An 18,081-nucleotide genomic window follows, 5' to 3' on the forward strand; every position below is an offset into this window, starting at 1 on the left:
TCTATTTGTTGTGTTGTGTCTGGCTTTTTTTAAAACACAATGAACACATTCTGTCTGAACAGTCCCTCAGCTCTATGGAAATTTACTGTAGTGTGTGTGTGTGTGTGTGTATCACTGAGAGAGCTTGTGCATGATTATTCAATTTAATTTAAAGAATGAGAGGGCATTTTTCAAGTTCTTCTTTCTGGTGCTTATAATGGTTTGGGGCTTTATTTTATTGCATTGTGAAACAGCCATAAAATCTTCTTTCCTGCTGCATACCTCTCCCCATTAGCACTGACTTTCATCTGTTTTGATAAAGAAATTAATCTAATGCTTCCCTCTCTCTCTCTCTCTCTCTCTCTTTCTTTAATAATTTGCATGCTGTCTGGATCCACAGATGATATTGGTGATGGTAAAGTTCAATTTTAATACCTCATTTCTACTGAGTTCGGTCAAACTGCCAAACATTTGCTATGGAGCACATTGGTTTATGTCAAAGTGAGCTGACATTTTCCTTCTAGAAGCTCCTGTGAACTCAAGAAAAATGAAATGCCCGGGTGTATATGTGACCTCCTGCAGCTACAGTTTACGATGGAATATGATGTTGTTTTGATCTGGTAATACTAGTCAGCACCTTCTATGCTGGCAAAGTTATCTGTTGAAAACACCCATCCTTTCACTGTAAGGGGAAAATTTCTGCTAACGGTACTCAACTCTTGAGAATTCTGTGGCAGTCAATACAAGCTGTCAAAATCTGTTGACTTCCACCTAATGCCTCAGCAATACAGCGCAGAGATGATTTACAGCTTTTTCCTTCAAACCAGACAGAATAGATACAATAGCTGCCGAGTTACCCATGACTTGATCTGTTTTTCCCAAAGACACCAATGCTTTGGAAAAAAGTTCCCCCTCTCAGTCAGATGTACTCTCTCTTTAAGCACACTTGCAGATATCACAGCTGTGTGGATGTGATCTAAGCCAACGCAAGCGCCTGGACACCAACAAATGGCTTGAGCAGAACACATAGACCCTGAAACACTTTTAAACTTAGCACTGTCGTGTTTACAGGAAAGAGAAGGTGTGCGTCACTGCCAAAAGCATGTGTGTATGTTTTACCAGAGCTGAGAAGATATATGTGTGTGAGAAGGTTGCTGGTTTTGGAATGTTTTTTTTAAGCTGGATCTAAGAAGGTCCTGGTGTATTTGGACTTACATGAAACACTGGTTTTCCCTTTTCAGAAACAGATGACTATGCAGAGATCATAGACGAAGAGGACACATACACCATGCCTTCCAGTGAGTATCTGTCTCATGCTGATCTTAGACCAGTATTATGGTGCTCTGTTGAAGGACTTTTTAGGGTTTTGGTGAGAAGGTTGATGGTTAGATTAGAATTTATTTTCACTCTAAAACTAAAATAAACAACTAAAATGAGATCAGTTTTATGCTTTGTAGATTTTGATTTATGGTGCCTAGTCATGAAATCTGGGGTTGTATGCTGTGTGTGAATATTGCAATGGAAGCCTGATGAACTTGAAACAGATTAGGGATGTGTCACGGTGGCTGACTAGTCGCCCAATAACTGATTAGTCAATTAGTTTATCTCTATTTTTTTTGGTACATTTTATTTTTTATTTTTTCACTTTAGTTAGCATGCTGTGCTTTACTTGTTAGTCAGTTTGGATGGTAAAAACTTCAGACAGGGAAAGACCTTATTAAGACGTCTCTGGGCGATACATTGCGCCTCACGCTGTTTTTTTAGAGCATCCTTCAACAAACCTTGTGTTTTTTAATAACTCTGAGACCCCTGCATTCTGCTCCATTCTGTTGCACTATTTGTGTTTATGAACGCAAGAATGCATTCTTAAATTGGATGTTATCTGTATTATCTCAAATGATTTCTAGTCTATGGCCCTGGAGGGAGGGTAGACTGGCACACTATCATGTCTTTTACTGTGAAACACAACATACACTGGTTCTTCTATTTTAGGCAAGTGGAGTGACTGCTGTGCTCTATAATAAACACAATATATCCCTCTACATGTTTTTCCAATGTAGTTCCTATTATCTACCTGACTTTTAAATGCACTGTTTAGCGTCAAAGGTGCAGAAGTTCTTGGGACGTTTTAAGCTGGCTTTAGTCGATGTCGCTTTCTGCTGAGCTGTTTGTTTAGGTCTGAAACTGAACTGTAGAATAACCTGACGTTCAGTCTCATCTCTTTTCGTTTCTGTACGTTTACGTCTCAGTCAAATGCCATTTGCTCAGTGTGGGCTTGAATTGAGGAAGTTGACTTATAATAATCAAAATAATTCCACAAGTGGAGTCTGCTTATATGCCTATGGGATACATTTGAAAGGCATGTGCAGACTGAGGTGTACTGCAAACATTGTAATGAACGTTGAACATTCACTTTACAAATGGAACAAACTTTTAGCTTTTTTTATTTGTAAACTTTTTACCTCTGTGGTAAATTATTGGAGAGAGGAGGGACTGTACTGAAACATGCGTTACCCAATCGAGCATGTGCGTTATTATTGCTGCGGCGTGTTTCTGAGAACATACACTTTTTTTCAACTAATAGGAATAATAAAAAATAAAATAAAAATGTTATCTGATAAAACGTTTTTAACCTGAAATTCCATGTTATTGAAGGTAAATTAATTTTAGCAAATCAGTTTTAGAATTTATTACTGTAACACTTTCACAAAGAGGTGAAAGGAGGAAGTGGGAGATGGCGAATCCAACTCAAAATGTATTTAAATGTTTCAACTCAAAACCACGTTTTTCAGCGGCAAAAATTCAACACAGTCTCTTCGTCTGTGTGGGTAGCTCTCTCTTCACTCACTGGCATCTGGCTCGCACTTTAATCTATCTCCAACTCACTGCAATGACAAACAGCTGCTAGAGACAATCATTGACAGGTGATGATCCTTACCGTTCTCATCTCCCGATCTCGCTCTCCGTTCACAAGCCGGCGCTCCACCACACCCCCACCTCCACAATTACATTTTACATTAATTTACAGTAGATTTAAAATAAATGAAATATTAAATTTTTATTACATTTTATATGCATTTAACAAATCAAGCAGTTGTTTACCTCTGTAGTACTCATTTCATTGCAACTATGGATTTTTTATTTACCTACTAAATGTAACTCTACAGCCAGTATTGCTTTCTAAAGTCATGTTGTTGCAACTGTGAAAGTAGCATGTGTGAAAATCATCTGACCTTGATAAGAGGACTTCGCATTTGGTTTGTGTCAACACAAATTTATTCATTCAAATCTCCATTATAAATGGAACTAAACTAACTGTCCATTAATGTTGACCTTAATGTTATCCAGTATTATATTTGCCATTTTGTTTTCTCTTGTCATTGGCACAACAGAATATTATGGACTAGATGAAGGTAAAACCAGCTGTTTTTTTCCCTTCCCTCCTTATGTTAAAAACTTCCTGGGTAACTGTGGAGCCTGTGTGTTTGTGTGCTTTTGCTTTGCCTGTCTGTGTTTTATGTGGTTGAATCTTTATATCTTTATTGTTTTATTGACTATCGAACAGAAATCTTTTTTTGTTTGCACTCATAAATGCATCGCTATAGCTGACACCTTCAAGTTTTACATAAGGTGCTCCAAATTAGCTGTGACCCTTTTACATATAGCACTTCAGAGGCTTGTTCAATGATTATTGATATGCATTTCTGAGCTAATGAACTTCAGTTGAGTTGTGAATTCAGTTTTTGATTGATTGTCAGGATTGGTATGGCAATTATGGGATGGATTCTGTATTAAACAGAAAGGCACAGATACATATGGACTGAAGAATTGCATGATGTTTTCTTTTTTCTGATTACATGTTGAAAAGTGCTCCGTGATAAATGAATTTTACTAGTGTATTGACTGTTGGTCCACTTTGTCTTTGTCTTTCAGCCAGGGACTATGAGATCCAGAGAGACAGAATTGAGCTGGGCCGCTGTATAGGAGAGGGCCAGTTTGGAGACGTCCACCAAGGGCTTTACATATGTCCGGTATTTACCATAGACCATGCTCAGCACTACATATGAATATAATAGGACCTCAAATGTAAATGTATGATCAGTGAATGATACAAAGCAATTTTGTTTTCTAAGAATGCGACAGCACACTCAAGTATTAGTGTTTGATTTTTGCAGTTACAGTATGACTAACGCCTTGTGACATGCTGAATATTCAAATAACTTTGCATCTGAAAAATAAAGTTTTTATTAAACTAAAGGCTAAGTTAAACCTGGTAATTGAGGCTTTTTTACACTAGGAGAACCCAGCTCTTTCTGTGGCAATAAAGACGTGTAAGAACTGCACATCGGACAGCGTTCGAGAGAAATTCCTCCAGGAAGCCTGTGAGTGCCAAATCAGTGATACACAGCAGCGCTTAGTCAGGCTGCACTCTTTTCATGCAGGATTACTAGAACATCTCTGTTTACTGGCAGAGTATTACTTCTTCCTTTCTGTTTTTTTCCCTCATTAAAAGCTTGGTGAAATGTACATTTCAGTCAGTTAAACTTTGATAATGTTACTCTGCTGCATGTTCTCTACAACATGTCCAACGTTCCATCATTGCATTTGAGAGGAATGTGTTTTGGTTAGTTGGTGATGCCACAATTCCAAACATTTTCAGGATATGGAGTTTGGAAAAGCACAGCTGTTGACTTATCTCAGTAGTTTCTTCTGTAAAGCCAAACTGGTGGTGCTTTCACTAATGTGTGTGTATTAGCTTCTAGATTAGATTTGGTGATTTCTGTGTCCAGTATTTGTTTTGTGTGTGCGTGTGCAAGAGTGTGAGGGGAAAGGTCAAATGCTAACAAACTGGCAATGATGTTTCTACCCCAGGTATTATTTATTCTTTACAGATAATTATTTATTAATATATAACATGACTTTAATATATAAATAAATATAATTATTTTATAAATAATTATTTTATGTGAGAAGGGACTGCATAGTGATACAAGAGACATGAAACTAGCACAGTGTAGTAGGAGATAGGAGACAGTCAAATGAACAGCTTAACAGTCATTACTCCAAATACGACCACAATTGGCCAATCAGAAGTTTTCTAGAGAGCCGTCTAATAAAACTGTATGTTTTAATTCTTTTCTCTGGTCTAGATTCACTTTATGGTATATAACGATGCCTTGATTGAAGCAAAAAGGCACATAATAATATTATACCAGACTCATAAAACCTGAAAAAAGGGGGTGGACTTCCCCCTAATTATTGACCACTGTGTACAAATTTGCGAAGAGAATCACACCCCGAAGCAGAAGGAATGGCATTCCAAAAAGATGTTTTAGGTACTAAAGCAATATCAACTCCCCTCCCTCAACAATGGAGGCTGGAGTAAATTGCGCTCAAGCAGCGCTAGCAACCTTGTCCTTGTGCTCCAAACACTTGTCCATTTTGTCTGTCCCCTTAGTGGTGGCTGGCTTAAAATAAACATTTTCCCACCTTTGCAAATTGGAACAAACCATTATTTTAAATAAAATTAACCTGCAACCTGTCCGGGACCCAACAGAACCTGAGAACCAGACAGGTATCGGGCCGGGTTCGAGTCAGTTTTTCAAGTAGGTCTTCGGGTTTGGGTCAGGTTCGTGTTTGTAATTAATGAAAAAATAAACAGGCCTACCGAACTTGTTTCGCGCACACGCTCTCACTCACAGACATGTGTGAACAAATGAGTCAGGGGCCATTTACACCAAACGTTTATAATCTGACGGTATTGTTCGGGCCATCTGATAATTTCCAGCCAAATACCAGAGTGCTGTGTGAGTACTATATTATACTTCCATTATGCATGTAACAGCTCAAGTGTTCAAGTGTATGCTTTTTATAACAATAATACATACAGTGTAGGAGAAGGGTCCTTTGTGTATTCTGGGAGGACGATGTCATAACTGTGATGTTGGACTAATATTTGCAATGATGGCATTTTGTATGTGTGTGTTCCCATAGTGACCATGCGACAGTTTGATCATCCACATATCGTAAAGCTGATTGGCGTTATTACAGAAAAACCTGTATGGATTATCATGGAGCTGTGCACACTGGGAGAGGTGGGCCTTTTTCTGCTTATCGCAAGACAGGCACTGTGGGTGATGTGCTGTAGTTTGACAGGGGGGTTGAGCATTCTAAATCAGCACTGCAGAGATAACATAAGCTCAAACTAATCAAAGAGAATGTGACCTGACATTAAACGCATTAAACTCACATTATTCACAGCGATGAGATCCAGCTTAAGACTGGAGGAATCCATCATGACTGCTTGTCTCATAAACCGCCCATTAAGGTGCAGTAAAAATGATTGCTGGCAGAGGCAGTTTGTCATAGTGCTCAGATCATTCAATCCGACTGACACACTGTGTGCATGAATGTGTGTATAGGACTTTCTGGTGTAAAACTGTTACCAGCCATGTAGCAAAAGATAGGTCTGGTTGAGTTTCTACAGGAGCCCTGTATTATTTACATGAATACATTTGGCAGATGCTTTTATCCAAAGCAACATGTAGTGCATTAAAGCTATACATTTTATCAGTATGTACATGCCCTTTATCAGTATGTACTGTACATTGTATATATTATGTAAGTTTCTCTATATTTATGTCTTGTTCATCAACTTTTGTATGAAAGTAATATCATACTTGCAATCTTTTGTGATATTACTGAAGTGTCCAAGTGTACAAATAAAGTTAGGTGGAACTCTTTCAAGCTGTTGTTTCATAAGACTGTGTGCTGCTGTCAGAAGAAAATACAACAAACAGTGAAAATTCTCTCATTTACTCACCCTCATGCCATCCTGGATGTGTATGGCTTCCTTTCTTCTGCAGAACACAAAGGTTTTTATAAGAATATATCAATTGGTCCATACAATGTAAGTGAATGGTGACCAGACCTTTGGAGCTTCAACAATTACATAAAGGCAGCATAAAAGGAATTTATAAGACTCCAGTGGTTAAGTCTATGTCTTCAGAAGCAATATGATAAGTGTGGGTGAGAGACAGATCAATATTTAAGTCCTTTTTTACTATAAATCTCCACTTTCACTTTCAAATCCTTAACATTCTGAAAGTGAAAGTAGAGATTTATAGTAAAAAAGGACTTAAATTGTTCTGTTTCTCACCCACACCTATAATTTTGCTTCTGAATATATGGATTTAACCATAAGTTTTTAACTTATGGATTACTTTTATGCTGTCTTTATATGCTTTTTGGAGCTTCAAAGTTCTGGCTACCATTCACTTGCATTGTAAGGACCAACAGAGCTGAAATATTTTTCTAAAAATCTTTGTGTTCTGCAGAAGAAAGAAAGTCATACACATTTGGGATGACATGAGGGTGAGTGAATTTTCATTTTTTGGGTGAACTACCTTTTGACATATGGGAGGAAGAAAAAATGTCTTTCTTGCAATGTCATAGAAACTCGTGTCTAGGGAGGCTTCCTGTGAATAACCTATACACCAGCGCCCTCTAGTGCTCAGTGCTGGTTTTACACTTTCTGGACTCGTGATTTCTGACAAATTCAGTTTAATCAGAGCTGTGAATTTGCATAAACCTGATACAGTTATGGAAGTCTGAGTTTTTCTCTTCTTTTTCAGTTGCGATCCTTTCTACAGATTAGGAAGTACAATCTGGATTTAGCGTCACTCATCCTGTTTTCTTACCAGCTCAGCACAGCCCTTGCATACCTGGAGAGCAAACGCTTTGTGCACAGGTAAGTGTCCACCATTGCAAGCCCACAGGTTTACAGGCATTCACAAAGACTGATTTTATTTCAAACACTGCACACTTCCTGTTCAGTGTTTCTCCACACAGCATCTTGATGCAGTAGCACATTTTTGTGCGTAATTATTATACTGATTGTGTGGATATTAGGCTGAAAGACTCAGCTGTTTAACATAACTTCTCTCTCTTTCAGGGACATTGCTGCCCGGAATGTTCTGGTGTCTTCAGTGGACTGTGTAAAGCTGGGAGACTTTGGTTTGTCTAGATACATGGAGGACAGCTCTTATTATAAAGGTTTGAAGACGTTTCCTTCAGCACAGATCTCAGTGCCCCACATAGACTTGTTTAAGGATTTGTGAATCATTAAACTTTCAATTTCAGTGCTACATTCAGTGTGTTTCAAAAGTCTTGGACCACTTTGAAAATCAATTTATCAGGGAAAATGTATTTTTTACCATAAAACATTACAACATAAAATGATTGACATATTTAAAGGAATAGTTCACCTAAAAATGAAAATTCTCTCATCATTTACTCACCCTCATGTCATCTCAAACTTTTTTGACTTTCTGTCTCCCGCAGAACACAAAGAAAGATATTTTAATGGAGACATGATGTCTGTTTGTCCATAAAATGCAAGTGAATTGTGATAAAATTTTCAAGCTCCAAAAAGAAAATAAAGGCAGCATAAAGGTAATCCATATGACTTCAGTGGGTTAATCCATATCTTCTGAAGTGATCCAATCAAGCTTGAAATCATGATTGTGCCTTGAAACTTCAATGACAAGATGTACAGTGAAAAAGGAGTTACATTTTTATTGGATCACTTCACAAGACATTCATTAAATCACTGGAGTTTTATGGATTAACTTTACTGCTGCCTTTGTGCCCTTATTGGAGTTTGTCAATTTGGTCACAATTCACTTGCATTGTATAAACAAACAGACATCATATCTCCATTAAAATATCTTTGTTTGTGTTCCGTGGAAGAAGGATAGTCATATGAGTTTGAGATGACATGAGGAAGAGTTAATGATGAGAGAATTGTCATTTTGTTGGGTGAACTGTTCCTTTAAGATTCTGTACTAATTCTAGGTTACGAATCAAATCTAAGCAAATTTGTGACATGTTAACTCAGTACAAAAGGTCCAGTTTCATTGCTTCTATTGAAAAACAAGATGCTCTTTGGAACATTTTCAAATTATGCTGGGATAACATGGATCATCAGGGTTTGCACAAACTTGTGGAGCCAGCTTGAGTGCATGCTATCATTAAAGCAAAAGTGGGGATGTACCAAATACTAAGAAATTAATGTTCATTTTTCTTTTCTACTTTTCACTCAAACTATTATGCTGAAAATAAAATTTTTGGGAAAAAAAGTTAAGTAGAAAAATGCAAAATAGAAACATTTTAACTAGTGATCTTTAGACCCCACAGTATGTGTAAACTCACATGCACAATACTAAAGTCTCTGCAATCCATGTCCAATCCATGTTTTTTTTACATGATATGTTACTCCCAACTGAATGCATAGTGCTCCAATCATTCACGCTCATTGTCATTTTCTCTCTATATATCGTTCTCTCCCTCTCTGTTTTTTCCTTTCTCTCTTTGCAGCCTCTAAAGGAAAACTACCTATTAAATGGATGGCGCCAGAGTCAATAAACTTTAGACGTTTTACCTCTGCCAGCGATGTGTGGATGTTTGGTAAGAAAGAGAGATAAAGAGTGAGTGTGTGTGTGTGTGTGTGTGTGCGTGTGTGTGAATATTGCACAAATTTACTACTGTGAATCCCCCTCTCAGAATAAAAAAGTTTCCATTGACATAATGCGTGTAATCCATTTGGGACCTCTAAATTGTTTAAAAAGTAGACCATAGGTCTTTTCTGTGTGTAGAGAGTGCATTTGGCTTAAAGTTTGAATGTTTCCATCCTGTGTTTAGAGTGGCAGTGTAATTAGTATGCATCTGTAACTATTTAGAGTGTAGATCAAGTGTGTGACGCCTCTTGTTTTATAGCTGTCTTTAATTAGAGCTAAAGTTGAATCCATCTAAATTCCAAACTTGCAGTTGTCTTCATGTATATTTGAGTGTGTATGAGGAAGAATAGACTAACTGTGCATGTTTGTGTTTTTTAGGTGTGTGTATGTGGGAGATCCTGATGTACGGAGTAAAGCCATTTCAGGGCGTGAAAAATAATGATGTGATTGGACGGATTGAGAACGGTGAGCGTCTTGCTATGCCACCCAACTGCCCGCCGACCCTCTACAGTCTGATGACCAAATGCTGGGCGTATGACCCCAGCAAACGACCACGATTCACAGAGCTCAAAGGCCAGCTAAGGTCAGTCCACACCTTGCCAAGCTTTGCTGTATTAGGGAGCAAGAGAGCTTAATGACATTTTTACAAACCGCACAACAAGCTATCATAAGCTGCATTTCCATCCATGAATGGAAACGCTTTATATACAAATAAACTCTCAAAATTAGCATAAAATTTAATGCACTAGGAGGAGGTGGATTTTCTAGAGTTTCGCATTAGTTAAAATGCACATTAATGTGATGGAAACGGCTTATTTGCATGAACGTGTCATGACCATTTGTAAAGCACGATGACAATGCGCTTGTCGGATGGTATAGGTGTGCGAGAGCTTGACGTGATTGGCTCAACGAAAGGCCCGACCATGGCACACAATTCTTCAAACGTAGCCCTGGTTAGTTGAAAGTTCTTCACCCACAGCTCGTTGTTAAAGTGGGTCCTAACATTCCACCAGAACCGTTTCGAGCGCGGGCACTTGCAGGGATATGGAGGCTGTCGGTGAATGGGAGTAGGCATTTGAGCCCTCATTATGTGAGCCATTGCATTTATTCTGCGACGTCTCCTGGCAGCATTTAATATCATAATGTACAATTGCTTTATTACAACAAATACAGCTCTCCCCGAAGCAAAGAGGCCGTACAGCTGCTCCATGACAAAAAGCGGGCTCCTTCAAGATAATGCGCATTTACAGTTCATGGAAACGCATAATGTTTCGCATTTTCTTTAGTCAAATTTTCAGAAATGCGCATTAAAAATGTGAAATATTTTGATGGAAACCCAGCTATAGATTCTACACTGTTAACACTACATAAGAGAAGTCTTTGATTTTTAAGCTCCTTGTTTGATACATTTTAGTCTTTGTGAATAGTGTTACATGTCTAGAAGTGTTTTACAGACTCATGACAACAGCAAAAGAATCTGCCTGATAACAGTAGAGAGCGCTGTAATGCTCTCATATAAATGATGTCTATTTTAGGGTTTTTAGAAGACTCTGCTGTTGGTTTGTTGCTTGTCTGATCAGTGCAGAACTTCTGCAGGTTAAGAGAGATGCAGAACTTTTAACTCGAAAGGCTGTTTCACAAGGGCTCGCTGTTAGCAAAGTGTATATACGTTGTGTATACATTTAGCCTTTTATGATGATTCCCCATTTCCGATTTAAGATAAGGTACAGGGTTTTCCCATGGTCATGGAAAGTATCAGGGAATTTTAAAATAGGGATTTCCAGGTCTGGAAAAGTCATCAAAATGACTTAAATCTGAAAAAGTAATGTAAATTTCTATGAACATCAACTTTTCATGTTAGGGCTATGCTCTGCTATGAAAATATTTCTTGGCTAGAAATTGTTCTTTGCAAGTGCAATCTCTAAAATGTTTAAAAATCCAGTAATTGGAATGGCTGAAAAAGTCATGGAAATTTGTCGGTCAAAAGGTGTGAGAACAATAGCAGTGATGTATATGTAGGATCTTCCAGAAGGCACATATAATGCAGTACCAATGCTCACTTTCAAATGCAATTCGCCCATTGCATTTTTCCAAAGAACGTAGATGTAAGTGTAAACATTGAGAATGGTGTTTTAGGTTCATTTTAGAGGAAGTTTAATCTCTTTAAGCCTTGACTCACACACTACCTGTCTATGACACTTCCTGTCTGGCTCTGATTTCTTAGTTGAAATAGCAACTGTGAGAAAATGTATACACTCTCTGTATTTTTCTCTCACATACCCAAATCTTAATCTCCCTATCTGTCTTTGACCCCATCAGACATGCACACATGCAGGCAGAGCCTGAAGAAAAGGCTCCCTGCAGCTGTTTGGAAATCATCCTTCATGATAGAATAGTTTAGAGTTCCCAAATGTCTGTTCATGTTCACACATGCAGTCAGTTCCCGTAATATCCACAAGGCCCAGCAGTCAGCCTGCTAACACCAATGGAGGATAAAACCCCACCCGTATTGTGTGACAGGCAATAAAACACCTCACTGCTCTGATTGCCTAATCATCTGAAGAATCTGGTCTGCTTTCAGCAAAAACATCCATGTTTCTTTTTGATAAAAAAAGAAATAAAAATGATTTCATATGTAATGCTGAATCCTGTGTTTCCAATTTAATGAAATGAGGTTGCAAAAATGCATTTTAAGATTACACATTTATTTTCTGGATGAATACGGGCAGAGGCTTAGTTAATAAACTTTTGTGTTTGAAAAAGAACCACAAGTATTTGCTGTATACTTCAGCTTTGAATTGTGGTTGAAGTACATTTGTGGTCTTCATGGTGTGCTCTCAGGGTCAACAATGATGAGGTTTGTTTAAAAAGAATGTCCTCTTTATGATTTTTAAGCAATTCTTTTTAAATAAAAGGTGAATGCAGTTTCTGTACTTTCCCTATGAGCAGCTTAATGTTATTACATCACTGAAGATTGAACAACAGATGAGGTTGAGATAAGGAAATTAAATGAAGTCACATGGGTTTGACACACAGATGCTCAGGCTCTGTCTAATACTCAGAAGTCTTTAGAAACAATGGCAAAAATAATGTCTGCTAGACCAAGCAAATTGAGGAATTTGTCAATGATTTTCTTTACACGTACCAGTTTGTTTCAGTTTTACCTTTAAAATGAAGACAGTACAAGTAGAATGTATTTCTGAACTGAACTTCTAGAAGTTTAAATCCTTTGATTCTATTGATTCGGAATATACCTGTATTTAGTTCCAGTTTTGTGAATATAAAGTCCATTATTGTGGAGTAGGGATTTGATAGCTGTAGGGTTCTCTATGGCAGTGGTTCTCAAATGGTTTTGTTTTAGGACCCCAATTTTACATTGGACATTATATTGGTGACTACTTGATGTCCAGTGTAACCAAAGTACCAGAATTGTTTATTGTATAAAAGTAACAAAATGGTGAAATTTTGTGAAAAATAAAGTGAAATTTGTTACCATTACCAGGAACTGCATAGACCTAACAATATTTCAAAATTAATAACATGACATAAAAAAATTGGCAATTTTGAATTTTATACAAGAGTGATTTTGGAGACTAATATGTGGGAAAACAACACTAGTTGTGAAATATTGTATTCATATTAGCCATATTACCAAGTGACAGATGAATTATTTACCCCTCAGACAGTCTGTGTGTTTGATACAAATTAGGGAAATTATATTGTTCATAAATTAAGTATTTGTGATGGTTTAGACATTGAATTTTCAGCTTGCCCTCTGTGATGTCTATAGTGTCACAATATATATATATATATATATATATATATATATATATATATATATATATATATATAATTATATATATTTTTTTTTTTTAAGGAAGGTTAACAGCTGTTAAGCCCAGTCTTATGACAAATTTCGGTTTTGTTAACCTTTTTACGTTATTTCTATGATATTATGTTTTTAAATTTTTTTAAATTTTTTTATTAACAAAAACATTTTTAATCATGAAGAGCGGTTAACCTTTTAACATTATTTCTGTGATATATTATGTTTTTTTAGGATTTTGAACAGCTGTTAAATCCAAACGTAATTTTTTATTTTTTTTTTTTTTACATCAAGATCTGTTATGCCCAACCTTATCCTGACACGTATGGTTTCCAAACTACTAGTACCTTTGTCTTTTCTTGTTGATTTTTCAAAGAGCTGTTAAGCCCAAACTTATTATGACACATTCTGGTGTCATTCATATTTTTACAATTATTCATTAAGAAAAATATATATAAATAAAAGCTGTTAAGACCAAATTTATCATGACACATTTTGGTTTCATTAATATTTTTACTATATTTTGTCAAGAAAGATTTTTAATCATTAAATGCTGTCAAGCCAAAACTTGACACATTTTGGTCAGTTTGTTATATTTTGACATTAATTCAGATTTTTGTCTGGGAGAGCCTGGGATCCCTGCAAAAATCATGGTTGTGTTGGATGGTCTGGGTTTAATGTGCTGACTGTGGAGAAGCTCAGTGTGTGCCTCAGCAATGAAGGTCTGGATTGATCAGAACAGGTGTCCCTTCTGTTCATCCTGTGTGTGTGTGTGTGTGTGTGTGTGTGTGTGTGTGTGTGTGTGTGTGTGTGTGTGTGTGTGTGCGTCCCTCTCTCTCCAATCCACACATTCATGGGCTCTGTCAGGGATAATAGAGTTTCCAGAAATAGTCCCTCTCTTAGTCAGGCAGCTTGCATTCTCTCACCACTAAAACTTACACACTCCAGGCTTTCGCACCTACTGCGTCCCTCTATCCGCATCTAAGAGCAAAACTACTCTGACTGCAGGTAGGATCTTCACATATCAAAAATGTTAAGGCTATCATGAGTTTAAGGGCCAATTCTAACATTTAAAGGTTTTTAGTTGACAAGTAAGGCCAGGTTTGAAGATGTATTGGATTTTATGTATTAGGGGCCGCTGTGTGCAGACCGCACCCTGAAACTAAATGCACCCTGCGGCAGTATGCAATTCATGAAGAGTCTTTGCAGGTCTTTATATTAATGCATAACATCTCTTTTTACTCACAGCAGTCAAGCTTGTGAGAACAGTAAGGAAACTAGGCTGTCAACTTTCAAGTTAGTACAATTAATTAAACCAAGAATTAACAAAAATTAAATACATTTCATTCTGTTGTTTTCTTAACGTCGAAGCAAGAATTGTGGCATGAAAATTAAACAGCGAGACGGCATGCAGTGGCCAAAGATGTCCGTAGGACGCATGTGTACATAGACCAGTAATGGTAAAACATTGTGTAGAAGGAATACAAGAAAGAATCCTGCGTTGTGAACGGCCATTAAAACTGACTTCAACTCAATTGAAAAATTGGAATACTGTGGACTATAAACCAGTGGTAGGCTTATGTTTAATGATATAAAAATAAATCATAAAATATATTGACTTCTAAATCCACTTTCTGTGAAGTCTATTCATTACTTATCTGCCACAATAAAGATGCTTACTACCACCACTGGAGTCTCCAGTTCGAATCAAGGGCATGCTGAGTGACTCCAGCCAGGTTTCCAAAGCAACCAAATTGGCCCGGTTGCTAGGGAGGGTAGAGTCACATGGGGTAACCTCCTCGTGGTCGCTATAATGTGGTTCGCTCTCGGTGGGGCGCGTGTTGAGTTGTGCGTGGATGCCGCAGAGAATAGCGTGAAGCCTCCACACGCGCTATGTCACTGCGGTAATGCGCTCAATGGCCACGTGATAAGATGCCGGGTTGACGGTCTCAGACACGGAGGCAACTGAGATTCGTCCTCCACCACCCGGATTGAGGCGAGTCACTACGCCACCATGAGGACTTAGAGCGCATTGGGAATTGGGCATTCCAAATTGGGGAGACAGCAAGGATCAAAACTTCTCTCAGCTTATTTACAGCTCTAGATCTCTCAAGACAATTGGTTCAGGAAATAAGACTCGTCTATTGGGAAATGATGTTGTTGTTTGATAAAGTTTTCCACCGGTGTGTGTGTGTGCAGTACAATCCTTGCAGAGGAGAAGACTCAACAGGAAGAGCGCAGCCGTATGGAGATGAGGAGACAGGTTCCTGTGTCCTGGGACTCAGGAGGCTCAGATGAGGCACCACCCAAAGTAAGTAGCTGCTCTGCTATGGGCCACATTTTTTTAAAACTTGCTGATAATTATGGCTTAAGCTGTATTAATGAAGGGGATATTTGTCTATACAGTGTAAATTATGTATCTAAGAATGCATATCTGTTTTTATTAATTGCATTGTCTCTCGCGGTTCTTACATTTTTACATTTATGACAGCTTGACTTGATCTAAAAAGGTTAACAGTGTGCCACCAGTTGTCACCCTAGCATATGGTACCTACTCAGGGGTGTGTGTGTGTGTGTGTGTGTTTGAATAAAAAAAACAGGTGTTTCAGTCTGATTTATTTGAATGTTAGAGTAAAACATTTGAAGAACAAGAGAAAGTCTTTATCTCCCGAAGCTATTGTCTGAAAATTATGTGTTTTATATTGTGCTGTGGCTGCAATATTGTTTGCACATTTATAGAGCAAAACAGTTACCAACAAACTAAGCGTTTAACAAGAGGAGTGTGTGTATCATATTTCTCTAGGTCAAGATTCTTTTTTTTTTTTTTTTTAAACCAGAACATTTTCTCTGACCATCTAAGTATAAATATATCTCCTACAATGATTGATTTATTGAACTGACTGACTATTATTTTATGTCTATAGTTAGCCAGCACTTTTCTGGATATTATCTTTGTCTGTAATCCAGTTCTCCTATGCCAAGTTACATCTTTTGTCTTTTATGTACCATCACTGTGTCTTGGATACTGCACCATTCTGTTGTCTCATTTGTTATGGTTACTTTTGCTTCCCACATACAGAAATGTCTCTTCCACATGGTCCTCTGTAAAACATAATATTCACTATTCTTTTCATTTGTCTGAGCAGGCTGTGGAAACAATTGATGTTTAGACATATTATGACCTTCCTATATTTCTCTTAAACTTTTAATGGGCCGTAGTGCAGCAATTCATGAAGCAAGCATGTATAGAGTTGATTTATGAAATCTTTTGATTTGTAAAAAAGCAGATTTACATTTATCACATGGAGAATAAAAAGGAAAAAAAATCAATCATTGATAGATAAATTAATACAAATGTAGTCCAATGACTTTTAAGTGTAAATCTTAGTAGTTGAAAACATTAGTCTGCTTAAGTTGATCTAATTAAGATCTTCGTTTGGTGCTTTGGGTGCTTTTTGACAATGTTTTAAACCATTCAATGTCCTGTGCTACTCACAATATGGAGATTGATTGGCCTGGCTGATTTTTCGTACAAAGTTCGAGCACCCCAGGGTCTCCATTTGCTCTGTGTGCGGCTTGCTCTTACTTTCTATCCCTCTCAGACCTGTCAGTCATCCTGTACAGGTGCTTGTGTGTGTGTGTGTGTGTGTGTGTGTGTGTCTGACCACAATCAATCTGCGTTCTTGTCCATGTCATGCCTCTCTAAATGTCTGCTTTTGTCATCCTTTCTGCTTGTGCCATTTGTCCTTATGTTGGATGGCTGTGTGTAGCCCTCCCGCAGACGCCCCCTCCAGCACAGCTTCAGTATGGACTGTCTGTCTGCGTCTGCTCCTCCTCGCCCTCCACAGCAACCTTTTGGTTCCCAGATCTCCCTTTGCTTCCTCCAGCCTGAGATGTCTGCCTCTTCTCTGGGGTCATGCAACAAAACCATTATTAATCAGTCACCACACATGCAGTCCCAGCTAACGCTACAGCAGAACACTCATACTCAGACCCCTGCAAATGCACAACAGCTTAACATTCTTCCACAGACCCAGCATTTCCCACAAACTCAGCCCCTTCTGCTTCAGCCATTACCACTGCACTGCTCCCTGCTGTTGCCCCAGGGTCCCTGGAGGAGCCCCTATATACCCCCCAGTGCCACACAGCCCGCTTTCTTCAACCCCCACTATCCCACCATGCAACAGCTGAGGCTGACCCACGTGCACTGCAGACCCTCACAGGCAGGTGTGCTAGGACTGTTAGCAGGGCATGCCATGGATTTTACATTAAGCTGGCGTCACACTAGCTGACTCCAAACAATTCGATTTTGGCCGAGGGTGTCACAATTACTGAATGTTTTGCGGAGATCTCGCATTCTGCAATCGGAGGTATGACACACGTGCCGGTTCAGAATGGTGGAGGGGTGACAGACATACACCGATCAACCACAACATTAAAACCACCTGCCTAATATTGTGTAGGTCCCCCTCGTGGCATCAAAACAGTTCTAAGATGATATTCTGCTCACCACAATTGTACAGAGCAGTTATCTGAGTTACCGTAGACTTTGTTAGAACCAGTCTGGCCATTCTCTGCTGACCTCTCTCATCAACAAGGCATTTCCATCCACAGAATGCCACTCACTGGATGTTTTATTTTTATTTTTTTTGCACCATTCGAAGTGAATTCTAAAGACTGTTGTGTGTGAAAATCCCAGGAGATCAGCAGTTATAGAAATACTCAAACCAGCCCTTCTGGCACCAACAATCATGCCAC

At 38.2% G+C, this 18,081-nt stretch overlaps 1 protein-coding gene across 7 annotated transcripts in view; it reads left to right on the forward strand.

Annotated features, from left to right (window-relative positions):
* The window catches only part of ptk2ab (protein tyrosine kinase 2ab), a 101,898-nt gene that overhangs the window by 62,977 nt on the left and 20,840 nt on the right, over positions 1-18,081 (forward strand). For 4 of the 7 annotated variants that reach the window (XM_051718580.1, XM_051718583.1, XM_051718585.1 and 1 more), the window contains 11 exons: positions 380-394; positions 1,221-1,277; positions 3,372-3,392; positions 3,913-4,010; positions 4,277-4,361; positions 5,974-6,074; positions 7,614-7,729; positions 7,934-8,034; positions 9,358-9,447; positions 9,876-10,080; positions 15,523-15,634. In XM_051718580.1, coding sequence (XP_051574540.1) covers positions 380-394; positions 1,221-1,277; positions 3,372-3,392; positions 3,913-4,010; positions 4,277-4,361; positions 5,974-6,074; positions 7,614-7,729; positions 7,934-8,034; positions 9,358-9,447; positions 9,876-10,080; positions 15,523-15,634 — 1,001 coding nt within the window. The remainder of the gene's footprint in view (positions 1-379; positions 395-1,220; positions 1,278-3,371; positions 3,393-3,912; positions 4,011-4,276; positions 4,362-5,973; positions 6,075-7,613; positions 7,730-7,933; positions 8,035-9,357; positions 9,448-9,875; positions 10,081-15,522; positions 15,635-18,081) is intronic. The other 3 variants (XM_051718581.1, XM_051718579.1, XM_051718582.1) reach the window with 3 other exon arrangements.

The sequence above is a fragment of the Myxocyprinus asiaticus genome, chromosome 15, assembly GCF_019703515.2.
Source record: "Myxocyprinus asiaticus isolate MX2 ecotype Aquarium Trade chromosome 15, UBuf_Myxa_2, whole genome shotgun sequence".
NCBI classification, from domain to species: Eukaryota; Metazoa; Chordata; class Actinopteri; order Cypriniformes; family Catostomidae; genus Myxocyprinus; species Myxocyprinus asiaticus.